Source organism: Oncorhynchus kisutch, linkage group LG20, assembly GCF_002021735.2.
Source record: "Oncorhynchus kisutch isolate 150728-3 linkage group LG20, Okis_V2, whole genome shotgun sequence".
Taxonomy (NCBI): domain Eukaryota; kingdom Metazoa; phylum Chordata; class Actinopteri; order Salmoniformes; family Salmonidae; genus Oncorhynchus; species Oncorhynchus kisutch.
Genome location: NC_034193.2, coordinates 18,952,224 through 18,976,652, shown reverse-complemented (window position 1 = coordinate 18,976,652; position 24,429 = coordinate 18,952,224). Strand labels below are relative to the sequence as shown.

General features: G+C 41.5%; 1 protein-coding gene across 4 annotated transcripts in view; it reads left to right on the top strand.

Moving 5' to 3' along the window:
• The window catches only part of ormdl3 (ORMDL sphingolipid biosynthesis regulator 3), a 34,550-nt gene extending 19,709 nt beyond the window's left edge, over positions 1–14,841 (top strand). The window contains exons 1-4 of one of the 4 annotated variants that reach the window (XM_020453954.2): positions 5,762–6,091; positions 6,612–6,810; positions 7,221–7,372; positions 7,970–14,841. In XM_020453954.2, coding sequence (XP_020309543.1) covers positions 6,637–6,810; positions 7,221–7,372; positions 7,970–8,105 — 462 coding nt within the window. In that variant the 5' untranslated portion in view covers positions 5,762–6,091; positions 6,612–6,636 and the 3' untranslated portion in view covers positions 8,106–14,841. Of the gene's footprint in view, positions 1–5,761; positions 6,092–6,608; positions 6,811–7,220; positions 7,377–7,969 lie in introns of those variants that run through there. The other 3 variants (XM_020453955.2, XM_031799457.1, XM_031799458.1) reach the window with 3 other exon arrangements.
• Positions 14,842–24,429: the final 9,588 nt, after the last annotated feature.

Sequence of the window (24,429 nt, the reverse complement as noted above, 5' to 3'; positions counted from 1 at the left end):
TCCCCTCTTCTCACTCTCAGTCACTGATGGGACAATGAGGGAGCCCCCCCCCCCCCCCCCAAGCAGACACTTATTTTATTGAAATTCTTTGGTGTTCTAATCCCCAGCTTCCTCCAGGGCCAATAATGGACTCCCTGCGACAGACTTTTCCAGCACCGATAGCTAGCAGCATTCTCCCAGCCCGGGTCACAAGTCTTCTCCTTCTCCAATGTCAAGTCTTCTCCTTCTCCAATGTCAGGACTATATGCCTTCCCAGTCAGTGAAAAGAAACTATAGCTAGCACTGTAGCATTTGTTAGTGAAATGCAATGTTATCTTGAATCAATACAAGTGTGCTGCTGAATTCAAAGGTTGATGGGAAGTCAGTGTTGGAAGTTATAGTACTCCAGTAACAGTGTCGTGTTGTATTTCAAGGTGATGCTACATCTCAGAGCCAATAGCAAATGTGTCCTTTCATCTTGTAGTGACCAACCTTAGTTTTGCTTTAACTAAAAATGTCTATGTATGGCTAGTTTTACAATTCAAATAACAAGGGATTGATTTAAGTTGTATTTTGGCAGAGGGTGACAGAATGCAGAGTTGGGCAGAGACATGGGGTTGTATAATGGACTGCATGAACAATGAGCATACTACCCAACATCACGCCTTTCTGTTACATTATCATACGTCTTATGACGAATGTCCAACATACCTGTCCTGTCCACTTTCACATTTAACTTAACTACATGTTCAATTGGTTCTCACTGCAGGTGTACCATTCACTCTCAGTCAGAATAATCCCAGAGGGAGGAAGCGACCAGTTGGAAATGTGAGGATGGTGACATCTACTGGTCACATGGGATTCTTAGGGGCTAGTTAATGTTTATTGTCATGATTCTTGTCCTGGAGGCAGAACTGAGCGATATCTCCTTAGATAGGCCAGCTGCAAAGTCAATATTGGCCATGTAGAAAATAGAAGGAAGGGAAGCGCTGCTAGGGTCCACAATAGTATGTCTTTGTAAATAGAAGGTGCTCTTTGGTAAAAAAGAAGGTGAATCAAGGCACTCTTCATATAATTAATTGAAATGCCTTCATTTGTATGGCATGTTCTATGGAACAAAGATTTAAAAATGTGATGCGTTTCATCTGCATGGCCTACATAAGGTAGCACAAAATTAGAATGATACTGTACAACAGGGGCGCAACTTTCACTGCTGCCCACATTCTGAAATTGCATTTTTATTTTGGGTTAGGGGAGGGTTTGGCCAACCTTACAGTGAAATGTTTACTTACAAGCCCTTAACCAACAATGCAGTTTTAATTAAGAAAATACCCCCCCAAAAAGTAAGAGATAAAAATAACAAATAATTAAAGGGCACCAGTTAAATGGAACATAGCTGACCCCTTCAGCTTTAGGGAACGGTGTTCCCTAAATTAGTGTTTGGACTTATCTGAGGATCTAGAACATGACACTCTTGATCTTCTTTGATTTGGGAGTCTCAGGCATCAACCTCGTCAATCATTCTCACTGCTTCTAGCCTAGAGGAGCCTCCACTGTCCCACCAGATATAGGAGTCAATGGCCTTCTTTTGTGCACAAATATCAAATTATGATTGGAAGGACGTCAGAGTTCTCTAAAGAGCTAGACTATTTGTTTTGATCAAATTGTGCAATTTGGCAAAAATATATATTTTGTAACACTTTATTTTACCGTTGGCCTACTTTTTCCATTAGTATTCATCTATCTATTTAATATCAATATGAAAAGGCAGTTACACATGTAGGCTACATATTATACACTTTATATACAAAAGCATGTGGACACCCCTTCAAATGAGTGGATTTGGCTATTTCAGCCACACCCATTGCTGACAGGTGTATAAACTCGAGCACACAGCCATGCAATCTCCATAGACAAACATTGGCAGTAGAATGGCCTACTGCCGGGTGGAGATTATAACAGAACATGGCCAAGATGTTCAAATGTTCATAAATGACCAGCATGGTCAAATAATAATAATCCCAGGCAGAACAGTTGAAACTGGAGCAGCAGCACAGCCAGGTGGACTGGGGACAGCAAGGAGTCATCATGCCAGGTAGTCCTGAGGAATGGTCCTAGGGCTCAGGTCCTCCGAGAGAGAGAAAAAGAGAGAATTAGAGAGAGCATACTTAAATTCACACAGGACACCGGATAGGACAGGAGAAGTACTCCAGATATAACAAACTGACCCTTGCCCCCCGACACATAAACTACTGCTGCATAAATACTGGTGGCTGAGACAGGAGGGGTCAGGAGACTCTGTGGCCCCATCCGATGACACCACCGGACAGGGTCAAACAGGAAGGATATAACCCCACCCACTTTGCCAAAGCAAACACAGCCCCCACACCACTAGAGGGATATCTTCAACCACCAACTACCATCCTGAGGTAGGGGGGGGGGGCGCCAACCCAGACAGGAAGATCACATCAGTAACTCAACCCACTCAAGTGACGCACCCCTCCAAGGGAGGCTTGAAAGAGCACCAGTAAGCCAGTGACTCAGCCCCTGTAATAGGGTTAGAGGCAGAGAATCCAAGTGGAAAGAGATGGACCGGCCAGGCAGAGACAGCAAGGGCTGTTCGTTGCTCCAGAGCCTTTCCGTTCACCTTCACACTCCTGGGCCAGACTACACTCAATCATATGACCCACTGAAGAGATGAGATGAGTAAAGACTTAACGGTTGAGACCGAGTTTGCGTCTCTCACATGGGTAGGCAGACCATTCCATAAAAATGGAGCTCTATAGGAGAAAGCCCTGCCTCCAGCTGTTTGCTTAGAAATTCTAGGGACAATTAGGAGGCCTGCGTCTTGTGACTGTAGCGTACGTGTAGGTATGTACGGCAGGACCAAAACAGAGATAGGTAGGAGCAATCCCATGTAATGCTTTGTAGGTTAGCAGTAAAACCTTGAAATCAGCCCTTGCCTTGACAGGAAGCCAGTGTAGGGAGGCTAGCACTGGAGTAATATGATAAAATGTTTTGGTTCTAGTCAGGATTCTAGCGGCCGTATTTAGCACTAACTGAAGTCTATTTAGTGCTTTATCCGGGTAGCCGGAAAGTAGAGCATTGCAGTAGTCTAAAGCATGGATACATTTTTCTGCATCATTTTTGGACAGAAAGTTTCTCATTTTTGCAATGTTACATAGATGGAAAAAAGCTGTCCTTGAAACAGTCTTGATATGTTCGTCAAAAGAGAGATCAGGGTCCAGAGTAACGCCGAGGTCCTTCACAGTTTTATTTGAGACGACTGTACAACCATTAAGATTAATTGTTAGATTCAACAGAAGATCTCTTTGTTTCTTGGCACCTAGAACAATTATCTCTGTTTTGTCCGAGTTTAAAAGTATAAAGTTTGCAGCCATCCACTTCCTTATGTCTGAAACACAGGCTTCTAGCGAGGGCAATTTTGGGGCTTCACCATGTTTCATTGAAATGTACAGCTGTGTGTCATCCGCATAGCAGTGAAAGTTAACATCATGTTTTCGAATGACATCCCTAAGAGGTAAAATATATAGTGAAAACAATAGTGGTACTAAACCTTGAGGAACACCGAAATGTACAGTTGATTTGTCAGAGGACAAACCATTCACAGAGACAAACTGATATCTTTCCGACAGATAAGATCTAAACCAGGCCAGAACTTGTCTGTGTAGACCAATTTGGGTTTCCAATCTCTCCAAAAGAATGTGGTGATCGATGGTATCAAAAGCAGCACTAAGGTCTAGGAGCACAAGGACAGATGCAGAGCCTCGGTCTGATGCCATTAAAATGTAATTTACCACCTTCACAAGTGCAGTCTCAGTGCTATGATGGGGTCTAAAACCAGACTGAAGCATTTCGTATACATTGTTTGTCTTCAGGAAGGCAGTGAGTTGCTGCGCAACAGCCTTTTCTAAAAAAAATGTTTACATTTAAAATAAAATCAAAAAATCTATCATAGGATGCCAACACGTCTGTCGATTTTCTCCCCTACTAGAGCTTCCCCGGTCAACTGTAAGTGCTGTTATTGTGAAGTTGAAACGTCTCTGAGCAACAGCGGCTCAGCTGTGAAGTGGTAGGCCACACAAGCTCACAGAGCGGGACCGCTGAGTGCTGAAGCGCATAGTGCGTAAAAATCTTCTGTCCTTGGTTGCAACACTCACTACCTATTTCCAAACAGCCTCTGGAAGCAACGTCAGCACAAGAACTGTTCATCGACCGCTTCATGAAATGGGTTTTCATGGCCGAGCAGCTGCAAACTAGCCTAAGATCACGATGCACAATGCCAAGAGTCGGCTGGAGTGATGTAAAGCTCGCCACCATTGAAATCTGGAGCAGTGGAAACGCGTTCTCTGGAGTGATGAATCACACTTCACCGCAGTCCGACGGACTAATCTGGGTTTGGCGGATGCCAGGAGAACACCATCTTCTCCAATGCATAGTGCCAACTGTGAAGTTTGGTGGAGGAGGAATAATGGTCTGGGGCTGTTTTTCATGGTTCAGACTAGGCCCCTTAGTTCCAGTGAAGGGACATCTTAATGCTACAGCATACAATGACATTCTAGACGATTCTGTGCTTCCAACTTTGTGGCAACAGTTTGGGCGAGGCCCTTTCCTGTTTCAGCATGACAATGCCCCCTTGCACTAAGTGAAGTTCATACAGCAATGGTTTGTCCAGATCGGTTTGGAAGAACTTGACTGTCCTGCACAGAGCCCTGACCTCAATCCCATCGAACACCTTTGGGATGCCCGACCTCACTAATGATCTTGTGGCTGAATAGTGAAGGGGGGACCAACTCCATATTAATTCCCATGATTTTGGAATGAGATGTTCACCGACTGGGTGTCCACATACTATTGGTCATGTAGTGTACTTGATGACATGTTAGGTAGGCCTACTTTTCTTACATCAAAGAATTTAACTCAATTGGTAACTATGTTGGTAGCTTACCAAATGACATTTATTTTATTAAGCCCTTTTTACATCAAATCAAATCAAATTTTATTGGTCACATACACATGGTTAGCAGAGGTACAAATCTGTCGTTCTGCCCCTGAGCAAGGCAGTTCATCCACTGTTCCCTGGGCGCCAAAGATGTTAATTAAGGCAGCCCCCCACACCTCTCTGATTCAGAGGGGTTGGGTTAAATGTAGAAGACACATTTCAGTTGAATGCATTCAGTTGTACAACTGACTAGGTATCCCCCTTTCCCCTTATTGTGAGTGTAACAAAATGCTTGTAAAAAAAATCCTGACTGTATGTAATATCACTTAAGATTTTCTGGGCGAACAATGTAAGAAATAATACATAACAAAACTAAATACTGCTCCTAATACTCCTAAAGACTAGAAGCGAGGCAGCCCTCTCTGTTGGCGCCATTTTTCTGATCAGTTGTCACAAAGTGTTATACAGATACTCAGAACACCAAAGAGCTAGCAATGCAGATGCAGAAGCAAATGGTGCCTGTGGTGCTCTATTTGATTAATTCCTAAGAAACAAATAATATATTAAATGGTTATTACTGTGTAATGACCAATTACTATCTAATTTATCAGTGAATACTTGGTGATTTGTGTACAATAAAAATCAAGCTCTACCATTCGTTTTGATATCAAAGTAATTTAGTAATAGTAATTTATAATGCTTGAAATGTAACACTTATTTTCAAAATGTGCCTTTCTGCACCCATGAAAAGTGCCCTCGCCCTCCTGTTCCTGTGACGTTTTCAACGCATTCCATTTGAATTGGTCAATTCTACCCATGTGATGTAAAGACACCAATCAGTGCTAAGAGCGATAAAAAAAATAAAAAAAACAACGTCCAAATGTGGAGCTCTGAAAATGATGACGTTCTACATGAATTGCTGGCTGGTAGTGGAAGTGGAACTGTTTAGCCTGAATGTCGGGCTATAAACTGAAGAATACTTGAATAACATTGCATAAGAAAGCAATAAGAAGGTATTTGAATGAATGACTAATCGAAGCGATATAGCAGTCTGACCTATTGATGCCAATTACCTAACCAGAGAAGGCGATAGTGAATAAGAGGAAAACAGCGATATAACGGACTGAAGCTAAAAGTGCGATTTCTCCTGTAAGTATTATCTTGTTTGATTTGGCTACTTTATTTACTTATTATTGATATTGGAATACAGTAGTCCTAGTGCATGATGCAATATCGTAGATCATAATGTCATATTTCAATTGAATAATGGAAAGTTCTGGAAGAACTGAAAGAATGTGAGTTGAATCAGCCTGCACTACATGCTGGGTCATGACTATGTTGTAATTCTCATAGCTATTTAATTACTATTTTTGGTGCTTAAAGAGTATCCAATATACTGTGTGACCAAAACTAATCTACTTTCTGCAATTTCTGCAAGACTCCCCCTCCTCAAAGTTACACAAAACCTAGTTCAGCACCACATTCCAACTAAATTTAGCCTATCTAGGGACTCCACCCCCTCCCAATAGGGTCTAATAATGAACAGTGCATGGATGGAATAGTCAAGCTGTAGCTTAGTCGCATTGCTTGCATCATTTGTAATTGCTGGCATACCTAAGGAATTACACACACCCTTCTGTTCCCACCACTCAACGTTGACCCCAAGCAGACGAGGAGCGTGGTAACGTGACATCATGAACGTGGGCACGGCACACAGCGAGGTGAACCCCAACACACGGGTAATGAACAGCCGGGGCATCTGGCTCTCCTACCTCCTGGGCATCGGCCTGCTGCATGTCATCCTGCTCAGCATCCCCTTCGCCAGTGTGCCCGTGGTCTGGACGCTCACCAACCTCATACACAACCTGGTGGGTAGTAGGCACCTTAGTAGGCTATGCCTAGGGCTACCAGTGCATCTCACCCACTGTATAACATAAGTACTGTAGGTGGATGGTCCAGTCACTGTTATTGCACACAATGGTAGTCTCCATAAGCAAACTACTCTGCAGTCTGCACAGTCACTAGGAGTGTGCTGAGTGAAAGTGAATAAAAGCAATAGTCCATGGGGCAGTCTGGAACGTTTGTCTCTTTTTGTGGCATTTTCATTGCTATGAAAAGTCACAGAACAGATCAGCTTCCACATCCTTTTCCAAACTAAATCGATTTGCGGTTCTAGGCTACTGACAATTTCACAGTACCTCTTTAACCCGTACAATGTTTTATGTATATAACAACTTTCCTGACTGACTATTCTGTGGTGTGTGTGTGTGTGTTGCAGTGCATGTACCTGTTGTTACACTTGGTGAAAGGAACCCCGTTTGAAACTCCGGACCAGAGCAAGGCTCGCTTCTACACATACTGGGAGCAGATGGACTATGGTGTACAGTTCACTGCCTCACGCAAGTTCCTCACCATCACTCCTATCGTCCTGTAAGGACATCAACACTACCTTATTCTTTATAGACTATTTATAAAATAATAGTCTGTTTACTACTTATAGTCCTTTATAAAGTATAATTTAATGCAATGTGTTGCAATGGTATTTTAGTAGTGATAGGACTGTGAAGTGAAGCATTAGCCTATTATTTTAAGTACAGTTTTTTTCTCGCTGTCCTTGTTAATGACTTCAGCAGCCTCGTCCAGCCAGTCTTTGGGCAGTGGGGAGTCTGGGCTGCTGTGGTGCCTGCTGTCAGCGGAAGGCTCTATTTAGAGACACTGCTGACAGATGGTTTGTCACTAATGCTTGGTCAATGAACCATGATGGATCTATTTGCAGATACGTCCTCTTACATTTTACGCTACATTTTATTTTAGTCTTCGTCACTTTGATCTTCAAAAGTCCTCCACAACAGTTGACATGTTCACATGTGGCATTGTGAATTGGAAAGACGTAACTGTCGACCAAAAAAACAGATACCTGTAGTTGTCCAGACAATACCTTTTTAAATGACCTCCTTCACCCAGCTCCATTCTTTCTTTGACCTACCCTTTCTTTCTCTTCCTCATACTTGTTCCCTCTCCCCCTAGCTACATCCTCACCAGCTTCTACACCAAGTATGACCGGGCCCACTTTGTGGTCAACACGGTCTCCCTGATGACCGTGCTCATTCCCAAGCTCCCCCAGCTTCACGGAGTTCGGATCTTTGGCATTAACAAGTACTGATGGGGCGGAAGAGGACACCGCCATTCCTCCATCTCCCTGTGGACTGTAAACACAGAGTATCAGGCCCCGCCGCATTGGCCCCCAGCCCATAGGGATCCATGGCCCCTCTCTGGCTCACAGGGCTATTGAGCACTCTGCTAAATGAAACCTATGGGCGATATACAACACAGAATTGACTTACAGGGCTCGGCTGGGTCCGAGCTCCTATGTGGTTCTATTGAAGCTGTGCTGTGGTTTATTTGTGATTCCTTTTATGTCCATTTGATTTAATTCACAGAGAACACTGCAAGTGACGCCTTTGAGGACATACAGTAGTATGAGATGTATTGAGATTGAGTTACAATGTGGAGAGGAGAAACCTCGGAGCAGTTTGATCCTGAGAAAAGTGAGACTCAGACATTTTGCACCCAGGGAGACATTTTGGAAGTTATGTCACTCAGTTATGGATGCCCTCTAGAATTAGAACTCTACATTTCTTTAGCATCTTGTCCTCACAAGGCTCATCCTCTCTTTCTCTCATAAGAAAGGACAGAATGATAGAGAAAAGGTTAGCTCGGGAGTTGCTCTGACTGTTGCAGTGGTCAGACAGGAGGGACCACAGGGTTTATATTTAGCCCCCCCTGACCACTCAGTCTGAGTTTGGAAAGTTTAAGCAAAACGTATTTTATCTGATCATTTCCATATTTAGATTGCCTTGCTCTGATTTGAACCAGAGTAAACGTCTGTTCACATTGCAGTCTTTAATCTACAGTACAGAGTAGACATGCTCAGGCCCCAAAGCTAATTCCAGCTTTGTGAATCTGTTGTATTTACATTTCAGTTGGGACCTTTAGGGCAGAAGATGAAAAGCAGGTTAGGCGATTCATGTTCATGGAAAACACTTGTGCATACATATTGCATACTCTAAGTCAGGGTTCCCCAACTGGCCCTTGGGTGGTTTTATTTGTCCCCTCAAGTTTTCTGAGATTTTCATTGTAGGACATAAAAGACTGTAGAAACACCAGGAAATCAGCTCCCATGTGATTTAAATTGAACAAATCTGTTCCCAAGTATTCCCACGCATAATAGAGAGACAGAATAGAGAGATTATGTTTTAGTCAGACATATCTGTTTGGGCTTCTTGCGGTCAATTTGCAGTCTACAAATTATTAGTAATTATGTTCCGGGCCCCGGACCATCCGCTCAAGAAAAAAATCGACCCGCGGCTGGGTCTAGTTGATGATCCCTGTTCTAAGTATTGTATATTCAACAATAATAGATTGTAGTGCATGAGTATGGGCTTAAAGACTTCCTTCAAACTGCACGTAGAGACATAAAAATTGTATCCATGACTTCATCCGACTGGGTAAGTAGAAAATAGGGCTTGATTGACAAAATCTCAAACTATCCCTTCAGTTGATACAAAGGCTATAAATGTGTTATGACATGTTGTAATGTTGGTGTTTTAATAAGGTACCAAGTACAGATAGATACCGGGAGTTTGCCACATAGCATGTATTTACACTCTTTGAGCAGAGTCATCATGGCAACAACATGGCAACAAACAACAACAAGCGTATTTAAAAAGGGGAAACGGAAACTGAGAACTACGCAAGCACAAAGTGTTGTGTTCAGAACTGACACTCAGTTTAGTCCGATTGAAGAGAGGTTGTGATAATTGAGATGAATGTTCGTTTGAAATGAATTCCCAGAGTCTTTCACACAGCTTTAGATAACCCCCCAACAGAAATTTTGGCAATGAAAGGGAGAAAAGAACTTAGTGGAACATTTTCATATCCACAAAATGCACTATAATCAAATATGAATGGCTTCAGTGGATTTTAGTAAGTGCAGAGAAGATTTATTAATTACACTTATGACTGACAGGGTTTCAATGTACAACCATTAGAGATACTGCATATTGTTTTTTATTAGAAGTAAAAACCAAAGTATGTGCGCCTTCCTAGTTTGTTAGCACAGTAGGTAGCAAAGAACACGAGTGTTTTTCAATGTGTTTGAGGTCTGTTGCACAGGAGCAATGTGATGTTTATGTGTGATCTGACTGGTACAGAGCACAGGACTTTATTCGTTTGATTGTGTAACAACATTACAGTCTTATGAATTTGTAGGTACTCGCTTGATAGTGGATTAGGAAAAATATAGCTTAGGGCTTTTTTGGCACTTAAGTTCAGAAGGAGGATGGACTATTGTAAATATATTTTACAAATGAAAACCTATAACGATGAGGGTTAAAGATTTTGTGTTTTTGTTTTGTTAAGAGTAGGCCTACATGGAAAAAACACATAGTTCTACGGGCAAGCAAACAGTTCTTTCTTTCTAGTGAATACCTGTACACGATAGGCATTGTTTAGTCCAACCACACAGAATACCATGCTTATCTCTGGCATTTGGTTTCAGTGAATGAGGATCGTAACTTCAGTGGGTGTACCAATGTTATTCAAATACGTATAGTACACCTGAATACAGTTGGTCAATTCCTGACAAATGTACAGTAGCAAGCGATATTAACATAACTTGTGTTGGCCTTACGCCCTTAGCAGTATTTTGTCGTGGTGTATAAAAACCTACCCAGGCCTCGAAGTCATCCTACCTTCAAAGAACTCTGCTCATGTTTAAAGTTGTTGAGCAGGAAACGTCCATTATGAAAACCTTCGGTGGGAGTTTTTGCCTCTATTCTAAATGGTCATTTAAAGTAGTGTTTAGCTGAAAACATGTAGCTTATGTAGAGACAAGTCTTTCTGTTACATATGAGAATAGTGTAATGTTTAGGTTGGTTAAACAACAAAACAGTCGGACCACAGAAATGCGTTGTGTAAGCTGCTGAGACTTGGACATTGCCAAGTGGTTTAGAATCTAGACCCTGTCCGTATTAGCTGAGCCTTAATTATTAATAGCATAATATTTCCACTAGTGTTGATCTTGAACACTTAGGCTTGTGCTCTCTTTCAACCCCTACTTAGTACAAAACTAGTCATACAACTTTAGATAGTAATCCATGGGTATTGCAACCCGAATCCAATTAGTGTTTGGAACATTAGAAGCCAAAGCCAGCAGCTTGTTAAACATTGATTGAGGGAGAGTGATAGGGATAGTGCTGAAAGTGAGTCATCAGGTGTCACTTGGCCAGCTTTGCTAGCCTCAGACTGGCACTGAACCTACAGATGTACCCTTACAGAAAAACCACATGATTTCACATAAAATGTCATGTGAAAAGTTTTTTGGGGACCACCACGTCTTCACGTGTAGTTTCATGTAGTCACATGTTGCTTTCCATGTTGTCACGTTATCACATTTACTTCACGTAAGATCACATTAAAACGTGTTTTTAGAACACTGTGTTCCCGTGTGAAATTCATGTGTGTCCCCCCCCCCCCCCGTAAGTGTAGGTTCTTTGTTGTTCCAGAAGAAAGTGTCTCCCTTCTTACAGTACAATCCATGTCAGTAGACTAAAGCAGTCGTTGGCTAATCTATTAATAAGTATGACAGTGACTTGGGCTCTGTTCATAGCATAATGCTGTCTGTTTACAAATACATTGTAGAGCATTGTGAATTATAGCTGATGTTGTTGAATTATATATTCTTTTCCAGGTTGAGAGTCTACCGTTGGCGACGGTGTTTTATGATCTAATTATACATTTACAAAAGTTTTGTCTTTGTATGACCTTTTTCTCAATATTTGTATATAAATTAGTGATAACCTACAATGACACGTATGAAAAGTTAGAAATGGATATTCACTTTACGTAATTTAAAGTAGATTTATTTTCTCTCTGGCAGCGAATATACAATAGTTTATTAATAATAGATTTTAGTTAGTATGGTGAACTCGTTAGATTTGTAAAATATTTAGGAAATTCTGACTTTTATTTGCTTAAGGGACGTTTATCCAGAATCTACACTGAACAAAATTATAAACGCAACTTGCAACAATTTAAACAATTTTACTGAGTTACAGTTAATATAAGGAAATCAGTTCATTAAAGAAAAAAGGGCTTTATTACAGACAGAAACACTCCTCAGTTTCACCAGCTGTCCAGGTGGCTGGTTTCAGACGATTCCGCAGGTGAAGAAGCCGGATGTGGAGGTCCTGGGCTGGCGTGCTTACACGTGGTCTGCGGTTGTGAGGCCGGTTGGACCTCCTGCCAAATTCTCTAAAACGATGTTGGTGGCGACTTATGGTAGAGAAATTAACATTCAATTATCTTGTAACAGCAATGGTGGAAATGCCTGCAGTCAGCATGCCAATTGTGTGCTCGCTCAAAATTTGAGATATCTGTGGCATTGTGTTGTGTGACAAAACCACACATTTTTTAGTGGCCTTTTATTGTCCCCAGCACCTGTGTATTGATCATGCTGTTTAATCAGCTTCTTGATATGCCACACCTGTCAGGTGGATGGATAATCTTGGCAAAGGAGAAATGCTCAATAACAGTGATGTAAACAGATTTGTGCACAATTTTAATTTCAGCTCATGAAACATAGGACCAAAACTTTACATGTTGCGTTTATATTTTTGTTCTGTATAGTAACTGAATGTTTTCAGAACGGGTTTGTCTAGGCTTGGGTGTTTAACAAGATTACTTGATTGTTTTGGTAAACTATGACACAACATAAAAATTCTATATTCATCTAATCAAATTGTTTTGTAATTGTTTATAGCTACCTCTCGTAACATTTAAAAGTTTTATCACCTCAGTAAACCAACCAACACTTGATGGCAGCAAAGCTGTACTGAGGGGATATCCTTTAGTAAAGTACACTAGTAGAATACTTTGACATGGATACTGGCCAGCACTTATCAGCCAATAAAACATCAGTCTGGGTCATTTGAGCTCTAACCATGAACACTAACCAAGCCCAGCCCCATATGTTGCTGAATCTGAGTTAGGATAGTACAAGAATCCATAGGCGTGAAGCCACACGCTTTAAGGTGTTCATGTCTGTGGCTTTAAATTTGTTATTAAATGTTTATGATAATATACAGACAGTCCACATACCCCAGAAGTCATTTGAACCTCTCCATTACCTCATACAATGCTAGATTGTTGTTATTGTTATAAAGAATTTGCCATTTTTTGTTGACCTCATGCTCTCCAGTCACGTTGTCTCGCTAAAACACTTATCTCCAGCAGAGGGCAGCAAATGCCTGTCACTGATCCTAATCTGAACTGTCATGTTTCTATTATAAATAGGAATCGCCTCAAGATAAAAATTATTGGCCTTTTTTTTTTTTCATTTTTTTTTTTTCATGTCCAGGGGTTTTGTGAGGACTTCTCAGCTCACCCTTGACTCTTTAATTAAAAATGAAAGATTCTTGCTTGCTTTGTGCACAAATAGTGGTTGGTTGGTGGCTTCTATGAACTTTTAGCTCAAAATTCAATTTTTTAAAATAGCCCCAATTCCTCCCGTCTCACCCAGTCTCACTGTTCATCGTTAAAGGACTTCACTCCCACGTCTCCAATAGCTTGTTCATTTTCCCTATCTGAGAGCAGGGACCTTATGTTCCCCCAGCCCTCCCTATAGTAAGGACTTCCCATAAATATGATCTAACATATTCTGTACAAGATCAGTCAGTGCCAGCACCTTTGTCTGCACTGTTTGGTGATACTCAAAGGTTTCCTGTGTCATTTTCACCTAGTGTATGGTGTAAACCTTGCAATTATTTCACAATGGAAAATGTGTATTGTACTTAGATAAAATGTTGTCTTACTGGCAAGTATAGGAGAGTGACAAGGCCAAACTAGTTTGTAAACACATACAGCTCCAACGTTTTCCAAGAGGAGCAACATCCAATATGAATACCCGTTTATTAAAGGAACACTCCATCCCCAAAAAAGTTAAACGCATGGGATGTTAGTTGCCTACTTATTCCAAGTTTCGCCTTTGAAATATACATGTGCTGTGTTGTTGGATTCCCTTTGCGTGTACCGGGGCTTTTTGAGTACGTGACCATGACAGCACGCGTGGGGGATTAGATACGTTTGCAAACACAACAAATCATTTAGTAATGGAATGGTTGTGCCCATGTACTCCCCCTTCTACTCCCTGACGCGCACACAAAGTAACCTGAACGAGTGCGGCAGTGCTGAATATCTCATGTGTTCCTGGTGGGAGTGCCCTGGGAGTACGGGGGAAAATGGGAAGCATTTTACAGTACGGATGAGTTTAGCTATAAATAGTAGAGTTCCAGAATATATTTCAATTAAATATGAGCTTTGGATCCAATATGGATCTGTGAACAGAGAAACCCAAGGACGGTTCAGAGGACAGAGCCTTAAAAAAACGTGTTCAGCTGTTATTGGAAAGCGCTTGGGAGGAGAGGGAAGAGAGTGAAGAGTTGGATGCTGTCTCAAGCTCAGGGGGGAGCTGCTATGTAATGGGTGTACTGTCAAACAGAGTAATCTGTCATATCCAAAACACATCATCATGATGACGTGGAAAGTTAAAAATATAGCTTTTGAGTTCAGGAAGAATTTCCCAATACAATCCCAATGCACTACAGTATGATAGCTATTGGGAAACTATAGTCAAAAGGGAAAGGGCCAGATTCAGTTCTATTTTTGCACTGAGCCAAGAGTCAAATGTCAAGAGACAAAGGTCAAAACTCAGATACAAAAAAAAAACTGATATTCCCAAATGTTTATGTTTATTTGATTTGACATATAACCCTTTTACATGTTGTTTATACATTTCACATTTTCGTCAGTTATATCCAATAAACATATTTTTAAAGCCAGACATAATCGCGTCTGTTACTTATCCATCATGGCTGACTTTGCACAACTTGTGTGACTCAAAACTCAAAAGCACTTATTATTATTTTCTTACATTAGACGTTTCGTGGCGATGCAAGCAAGCAAACTGATACAGTCATGAATATTCATATACAGTTTTACATTATTAACGTCTTGGGTGCAGTTAGTCTCCAAATTAAATCAGACCATGAGTAATGAGATTTAAGATGTATTATATTATTATATGACGTTACAGCTGAAAACGCGAAGCATTTTGGAAAGGAGGGAGAGAGAGAAAGGGGGGTTGGGGAATAATAAAAACGTAAATAAAACACTTATCAGCACTAAAAAGCTAATTAGCCAGCCGTCCATTCAAAATTATGAAAGTGTGTAAAAATCAGGCGTCCATGGAGCTTTTTACTAGTTAGTCATCATAATGATGAATAGACTATTGAGCATTTTTTGGTATTTGCACTAATCAAGTTATAGTGCATTCTTTCAAGGTGGTCCAAGTGGTTGAGTAATCAAGGACCGTTTAGGCCTACTGGTCCTCCATTGTGGGGAGACTGCATGTGTCCTACTGGCCTACTGGTCCTCCATTGTGGGGAGACTGCATGTGTCCGACTGGCCTACTGGTCCTCCATTGTGGGGAGACTGCATGTGTCCTACTGGCCTACTGGTCCTCCATTGTGGGGAGACTGCATGTGTCCGACTGGCCTACTGGTCCTCCATTGTGGGGAGACTGCATGTGTCCGACTGGCCTACTGGTCCTCCATTGTGGGGAGACTGCATGTGTCCGACTGGCCTACTGGTCCTCCATTGTGGGGAGACTGCATGTGTCCGACTGGCTTACTGGTCCTCCATTGTGGGGAGACTGCATGTGTCCTACTGGCCTACTGGTCCTCCATTGTGGGGAGACTGCATGTGTCCTACTGGCCTACTGGTCCTCCATTGTGGTGAGACTGCATGTGTCCTACTGGCCTACTGGTCCTCCATTGTGGGGAGACTGCATTTGTCCGACTGGCCTACTGGTCCTCCATTGCGGGGAAAGTGACAGTGTCCTATGACCCATGGTTGCTGTCATTCAAGCTCCTCTTATACTCTCATCACCTGCTAGAAGATACAAAACATCCCGCACTCTAATCACATCATTGGCTTCCTCCAATGCGTTTAGATCGCTAATGCTAAAAGCATCACGCAAGATCAGAGGATTTCCAAACATCCGTTAGCGCATGCTACCTATGGATTTTACATTGGCTTCACTATTAGGCTAGCCACACACATATGTTAGCGTGTTAGCTTGACCTCTGTTTCTCTTTAATCTTGGCAGTAGTCCCGGAGACCTCTGGGGGGGATCCACACACCCCCTACAGAGTTGATCAGATCGAGCGGATGAGATGAGATGCATTGCCTATACAGGGGTCAATTAAAACACTGTATTATCTGTGATGCACAGTGATTTACTATCGGCCATCAGATTTGTCACCAATGCTCCTTATAGGACACATCACTGCACTCTGTACTCCTCTGTAAACTGGTCATCTCTGTATACCCGTCGCAAGACTCACTGGTTGATGCTTATTTATAAACCCTCTTAGGCCTCACTCCCCCCTATCTGAGATATCTACTGCAGCCCTCATCCTCCACATACATCACCCGTTCTGCCAGTCACATTCTGTTTAAGGTCCCCAAAGCACACACATCCCTGGGTCGCTCCTCTTTTCAGTTCGCTGCAGCTAGCGGCTGGAACGAGCTGCAACAAATACTCAAACTGGACAGTTTTATCTCCATCTCTTGATTCAAAGACTCAATCATGGATACTCTTACTGACAGTTGTGGCTGCTTTGTGTGATGTATTGTGGCCTCTACCTCATTGCCCTTTGTGCTGTTGTCTGTTCCCAAACATGTTTGTACCATGTTTTGTGCTGCTACCATGTTGTTGTAATGTTGTGTTGCTACCATGCTGTGTTGTCATGTGTTGCTGCCTTGCTTTGTTGCTGTCTTAGGTCTCTCTTTATGTAGTGTTGTGTTGTCTCTCTTGTTGTGATGTGTGTTTTGTCCAGTATTTATATTGTATTTCTTTTTTCTTTTTAATCCCAGGCCCCTGTCCCTGCCTTTTGGTTGGCAGTAACTGTAAGTAAGAATTTGTTCTTAACAGACTTGCCTATTTAAATAAAGGTTAAATAAAAAATAAAAAACTAGAGGGCCAAATAAAGGTCTCATTCAGTGACATTCTAATGTTTGCTTACTGTACTAATCTTTAGCCATGTCAAGAGGCATTTGCACCGGCATTAATATTTATTGCAGTTAAAGGGCGCTTTGACATGAAAGAGACACGTTAACCTCCACCAATGTCAGCCATTGATGCACAGCTCTTCATATTATGATAATGAATGGTAATTCGTTTTGTGGTTAAAAACCTCTTGAGGATCGAACCCTTTTTTACAATTATCGCCTAAAATGACATACCCAAATCTAAAAGCCTGTAGCTCAGGACCTTAAGCAAGGATATGCATATTCATGATACCATTTGAAAGGAAACACTTTGAAATTTGTGGAAATGTGACACTAATGTGGTGGGAGAATATAACACATTAAATCTGGTAAAAGATAATACAAAGCAAAAACATTATATATTTTCTTTCTTTCATCATCCTTGAAATGCAAGAAAAAGGCCGCTATGAGTTAGGAGTAGAGGCGCAATTTACATTTTGGCCACTAGATGGAAGCAGTGTATGTGCAAAGTTTTTGACTGATCCAATGAACCATTTCATTACTGTTCAAAATGTTGTATCAAGTCTGCCCAAATGTGCCTAATTGGTTTATTGATACATTTTCAAGTACATAACTGTGCACTCTCCTCAAACAATAGCATGATATTCTTTCACTGTAATAGCTACTGTAAATTGGTCAGTGCAGTTAGAATAACAATAATTTCTGCCAATATAAAATATGTCTATGTCCTGGGAAATGTTCTTGTTACTTACAACGTCATGCTAATCACATTAGCGCACATTAGCTCAACCGTCCCATGGGGGAACACCGATCCTGTAGAGGGTTTACTGCATGAATGGCTGTGCTTTTTATTTCATGTGTGTGTGTAAAATATTACTGTTCTCAGATGTTTTATTAATAGATATTAGTGTATTAAAATGTGTCCATTATTTAGCTGGAATGTTCATATCCTGTGATATGTGGTAGTCCCACCTAAATATCTTATGATGAACGCGCTAACTGTAAGTCACTCTGGATAAGAGCATCTGCTAAATGACTAAAATGTCAAATGTAAATGTTTTACATGCAGATCTCAAATTAATTAAATTAATTATTATATACAGTACCAGTCAGAAGTTTGAACACACCTATTCATGCAAGGGTTTTTCTTTATTTTTTTCTATGTTCTACAATGTAAAATAATAGTGAAGACATAAAACTATGAAATAACACATATGGAATCATGTAGTAACCAAAACAGTGTTAAACAAATCAAAATATATTTTAGATTTTAGATTCTTGAAAGTAGCCACCCTTTGACAGCTTTGCACACTTTTGGCATTCTGTCAACCAGCAAACCATCTCAATTGGGTTGAGGTCGGATGATTGTGGAGGCCAGGTCATCTGATACCATCACTCCATCCCTCTCCTTGGTCAAATAGCCCTTACACAGCCTGGTTTGTGTGTTTTGGGTCATTGTCCTGTTGAAAAACAAATTATTGTCCCACTAAGCGCAAACCAGATAGGATGGCATATTGCTGCATAATGCTGTGGTAGACATGCTGGTTAAGTGTGCCTTGAGTTTTAAATAAATCACAGGCAGTGTCACCAGCAAAGCACCCCCACACCATCACACCACCTCCTCCATGCTTCACGGTGGGAACCACACACGCGGAGATCATCCGTTAACCTAGTCTGTGTCTCACAAAGACACAACGTTTGGAATAAAAAATGTCAGATTTGGACTCATCAGACCAAAGGACAGATTTCCACCAGTCTCATGTCCATTGCTCATGTTTCTTGGCCCAAGCAAGTCTCTTCTTCTTATTGTTGTCATTTAGTAGTGGTTTCTTTGCAGCAATTTGACCAAAAAGGCCTGATTCACGCAGTCTCCTCTGAAAAGTTGAGATGTGTCAGTTACTTGAACTCTGTGAAGCATTTATTTGAGCTGCAATCTGAGGTACAGTTAACTCTAATGAACTTATTCTCTGCAGCAGAAGTAACTCTGGATCTTCCTTTCCTGTGAAGAGCCAGTTTCATCATAGCTCTTGATGTCTTTTGCGACTGCACTTGAAGAAACTGATTGACTGACCTTCATGTCTTAAAGTAATAAAGTTCTTGCCATAAAAAGGACTTGATATTTTACCAAATAGGGCTATCTTCTGTATACCACCCTTACCACCCTTACCTTGTCACAACACAACTGATTGGCTCAAACGCATTAAGGAAAGAAATTTCACAAATGAACTTTTAACAAGGCACACCTATTAATTGAAATGCATTCCAGGTTACCTCATGAAGCTGGTTGAGAGAATGCCAAGAGTGTGCAAAGCTGTCATCAAGGCAAGGGGTGGCTATTTGAAGAATCTCAAATATAAACTGTATATTGATTAGTTTTTTGGTTACTACGTGTTATTTCATAGTGTTGATGTCTTCACTATTATTCTACAATGTAGAAAATAATAAAAATAAAGAAAAACCTTGGAATGAGTAGGTGTGTCCAAACTTTTGATGCGTACGTAAAACCAATCATTTAAACATTGATGTCACAAATGTATAAAGAAATACCGAGGCCTGAGTTGAACTGCAGGAGATACTAATGTAATGCACATTTTCAAATACATTTCAATGTCTTTTAACCCCACATATTTCAAATGCTACCAATTACATTTTCCAAAATGTGAAAGTTTTCAGGGGGCTGAATAATTTTGCACGCCCAATTTTTCTGTTTTTGATTTGTTAAAAAAGTTTTAAATATCCAATAAATGTCGTTCCACTTCATGATTGTGTCCCACTTGTTGTTGATTCTTCACCAAAAAATACAGTTTTATATCTTTATGTTTGAAGCCTGAAATGTTACAAAAGGTCGCAAAGTTCAAGGGGGCCGAATACTTTCGCAAGGAACTGTATGTGTCCATACAGCCTCCACTCCATGTCCCCTTCACGGTTCAACTCCCCCACAAATCATTGACTCAATAATTCATAAAGGAATAGCATGTAAATGATGAGCGATGTAAGTCACCGTGGATGTATCCTTGCATAGTTGGATGAATAATGTAGAGGTGCGGAGGCCTGCCCTTCCCCTGACCCAGCTACTCTCCAAATCTCAGCGCTAACTCAAATTATTCAGTGTGTTTTCTCTCTGTCGGCACAGTCGGGTGCTCTTCATGAATCTGCCAGGCACCAAGGTCTGCTACTTCTCTCTATCTCCCCATTACCGTGCTATGGCAATTTGTTGGAAAGTAATGTAGTGCTGACAGTACTCTGTGAAAGGAGGGTCGAGAGAGATGTATACTGTCATGTTGTTGTTTTTCTTCTTTTGTGGTGTTCAGCCTGACTCTGACAGGGTGTTCTGCTCTCTGCTTCTCTGCTTCTCCCACTCCTTTTTTACTAAAGATTGAAAATGCTATCAGAGGTGGGGCGTTTTAGCTGTATACAGATGTAGGACCTTAATTTGATCACTTCTGTTGCTAAGATGTTTTTTGTTGCAGAAATCCACATAATAATTCACATGTCCTGTTGCTGTAGGATTATTTCCCTGCTGTAGCAAACTGGCACAAATGAAAAGCCTACATCTGAATGGTTTTGCAGCTGACTATGTTCCCCCTGGCCATGCTAGATCAATAACTCCCAGAAAGTGACTGAGAGAGAATTGGAAGTGAAAAGTATTGGTCCGGGCCTTGTTAAACAATCCTGTCTACACAGTAGTACGCTGTCCATTTCCCAGAACTTGATGGGAAAGATCAGCACGTCGACTGTCATGTTTCACGCACACACACTCACACAATCACACCTTATATTCTCTCATGGGTCACGTACAGCTGGCTACTTCACTTCAGCATTTTCTCTAACTCACCCTAAGCGCCTGTTTTACTGTGTTAAATCATATTAGTCTGTATACCATGGGAATGACAAAACATGTATTTTTACTGCTGTAATTACTTTGGTAACCAGTTTATAATAACAATAAGGCACCTTGGGGGTTTGTGGTATATGGCCAATATACCACAGCTATGGGCTGTATCCAGGCACTTCGCGTTGCGTCGTGCATAATTTTTATTTATTTTTTATTTAACCTTTATTTAACCAGGTAGACTAGTTGAAAACAAGCTCTCATTTACAACTGCGACCTGGCCAAGATAAAGCATAGCAGTGTGAACAGACAACAACACAGAGGTACACTTGGAGTAAACAATAAACAAGTCAATAACACAGTATAAAAAAATAAAAAAAGAGTCTATATACATTGTGTGCAAAAGGCATGAGGAGGTAGGCGAATAATTACAATTTAGCAGATTAACACTGGAGTGATAAATGATCAGATGGTCATGTGCAGGTAGAGATACTGGTGTGCAAAAGAGCAGAAAAGTAAATCAATAAAAACAGTATGGGGATGAGGTAGGTAAATTGGGTGGGCTATTTACCGATGGACTATGTACAGCTGCAGCGGTCGGTTAGCAGATGTTTAAAGTTGGTGAGGGAGAGAACAGCCCTTAGCCATGTTATATTGGCCATATACGACACCCCCTCGGGCCCCTCGGGCCTTATTGCTTAATTATGTTCCGGCCCACTGACAATTCGCTCAAGAAAAAAAATTGTCCCGCAGCTGAATCTAGTGATCCCTGATGTAAAGTGTTGGTCCCATGTTTCATGAGCTGAAATAGAAGATCACAGAAATGTTCCATATGCACAAAAAAGCTTATTTCTCTCAAATGTTGTTCACACATTTGTTTACATACAATACCTGTTAGTGAGCATTTCTCCTTTGTCAAGATAATCCATCCACCTGACAGGTGTGGCATATCAAGAAGCTGATTAACCAGAATGGTCATTACACAGGTGCACCACTCTAAAATGTGCAGTTTTGTTGAACAACAATGCCACAGATGTCTCAAGTTTTTAGGGAGCGTGCAATTGGCATGCCGACTGCAGGAAGGTCCACCGGAGCTGTGTCCAGATAATTGAATGTTAATTTCTCAACCATAAGCCGCCTTCAACGTCATTTTAGAGAATTTGTCAGGAGGTCCAACCGGCCTCACAACCACAGACAATGTGTAACCACGCCAGCCCAGGACCTCCACATCAGGCTTCTTCACCTGCGGGATCGTCTGAGACCAGCTACCCGGACAGCTGATGAAACTGTGGTTTTGCACAACCGAAGATTTTCTGCGAGAAACTGTGAGAAACCGTCTCAGGGAAGCTCATCTGTGTGCTCATCGTCCTCACCAGGATCTTGACCTGACTGCAGTTTGGCGTCGTGGGAAAGTGCTCACTTCACTGGCTACTGGCACACTTGAGAAGTGTGCTCTTCACAGATGAATCCCGGTTTCAACTGTACTGGGCAGATGGCAGACAGCGTGTATGGCGTCGTGTTGGCTAGCGGTTTGGTGATATCAACGTTGTGAACAGAGTGCCCAATGGTGGCGGTGGGGTTATGCTGAAACGGGCAGGCATAAGCTACGGACAATGAACACAGTTGCATTTTATCGATGTCAATTTGAATGCACAGAGAAACCGTGGCTAGATCCTGAGGCCCATTGTCGTGCCATTCATCCGCCACCATCCCCTCATGTTTCAGCATGATAATGCACATTCCCATGTTGCAAGGATCTGTACACAATTCCAGGAAGATGAAAATGTCTCAGTTCTTTGATGGCCTGCATACTCACCTGACATGTCACTCATTGAGGATGTTTGAGTTGGTCTGGATCGATGTGTATGACAGCGTGTTCCAGTTCCTGCATATATAGCAACTTTGCACAGCCATTGAAGAGGAGGGGCACAACATTCCACAGGCCACAATCAACAGCCTGATCAACTCTATGCGAAGGAGATGTGTCGCACTGCATGAGGCAAATGGGGGTCACACCAGATACTAACTGGTTTTCTGATCCACACCCCTACCTTTTTAAAGTATTTGGTAGCATTGCCTTTAAAGTGTTTAACTTGGGTCAAAGTTTCAGGCAGCCTTCCACAAGCCTCCAACAATAAGTTGAGGGAATTTTGTCCCATTCCCCCTGACAGAGCTGGTGTAACTCAGTCAAGTTTGTAAGCCTCCTTGCTTGCACATGCTTTTTCAGTTCTGCCCACAAATTCTCTATAGGATTGAGGTCAGGGCTTTGTGATGGCCACTCCAATAACTTGACTTTGTTGTCCTTAAGCCGTTTTGCCACAACTTTGGAAGTATGCTTGAGGTCATTGTCCATTTGGAAGACCCATTTGCAACCAAGCTTGAACTTCCTGACTGATGTCTTGAGTTGTTGTTTCAATATATCCACATCATTTTCCTTCCATCATGATGCCATCTATTTTGTGAAGTGCAACAGTCCCTCCTGCAGCAAAGCACCCCCACAACATGATGCTGCCACCCCCGTGCTTCACGGTTGGGATGGTGTTCTTCAGCTTGCAGGCCTCCCCCTTTTTCCTCCAAACATAACAATGGTCATTATGGCCAAACAGTTCTATGTTTGTTTCATCAGACCAGAGGACATTTCTCCAAAAAGTGCGATCTTTGTCCCCGTGTGCAGTTGCAAACTGTAGTCTGGCTTTTTTTATGGTGGTTTTGGAGCAGTGGCTTCTTCCTTGCTGAGCGGCCTTTGAAGTTATGTCGATATAGTACTCGTTTTACTATGGATATAGATACTTTTGTACCTGTTTCCTCCAGCATCTTCACAAGGTCCGTTGCTGTTGTTCTGGGATTGATGTGCACTTTTCACACCGAAGTATGTTCATCTCTAGGAGACAGAACGCGTCTCCTTCCTGAGTGGTATGACGGCTGCGTGGTCCCATGGTGTTTAAACTTGCGTACTATAGTTTGTACAGATGAATGTAGTACCTTCAAGCGTTTGGAAATTGCTCCCAAGGATGAACAAGACTTGTGGAGGTCTACAATATATTTTCTGAGGTCTTGGCAGATTTCTTTTGATTTTCCCATGATGGCACTGAGTTTGAAGGTAGGCCTTGAAATACATCCACAGGTACACCTCCAATTAACTCAAATGATGTCAATTAGCCTATCAGAAGCTTCTAAAGCCATGACATCATTTTCTGGAATTTTACAAGCTGTTTAAAGGCACAGTCAACTTAGTGTATGTAAACTTCTTACCCACTGGAATTGTGATACAGTGAATTATAAGTGAAATAATCTGTCTGTAAACAATTGTTGCAAAAATGACTTGTGTCATGCACAAAGTAGATGTCCTTACCTGACTTGCCAAAACTATAGTTTGTTAACAATACATTTGTGTAGTGGTTGAAAAACAAGTTTTAATGACTCCAACATAAGTGTATGTAAACTTCTGACTTCAACTGCATTTGCATTAATGTGAAATCCATTGACTAGGGCCTAATTAATTTATTTCAATTTATTTATTTCC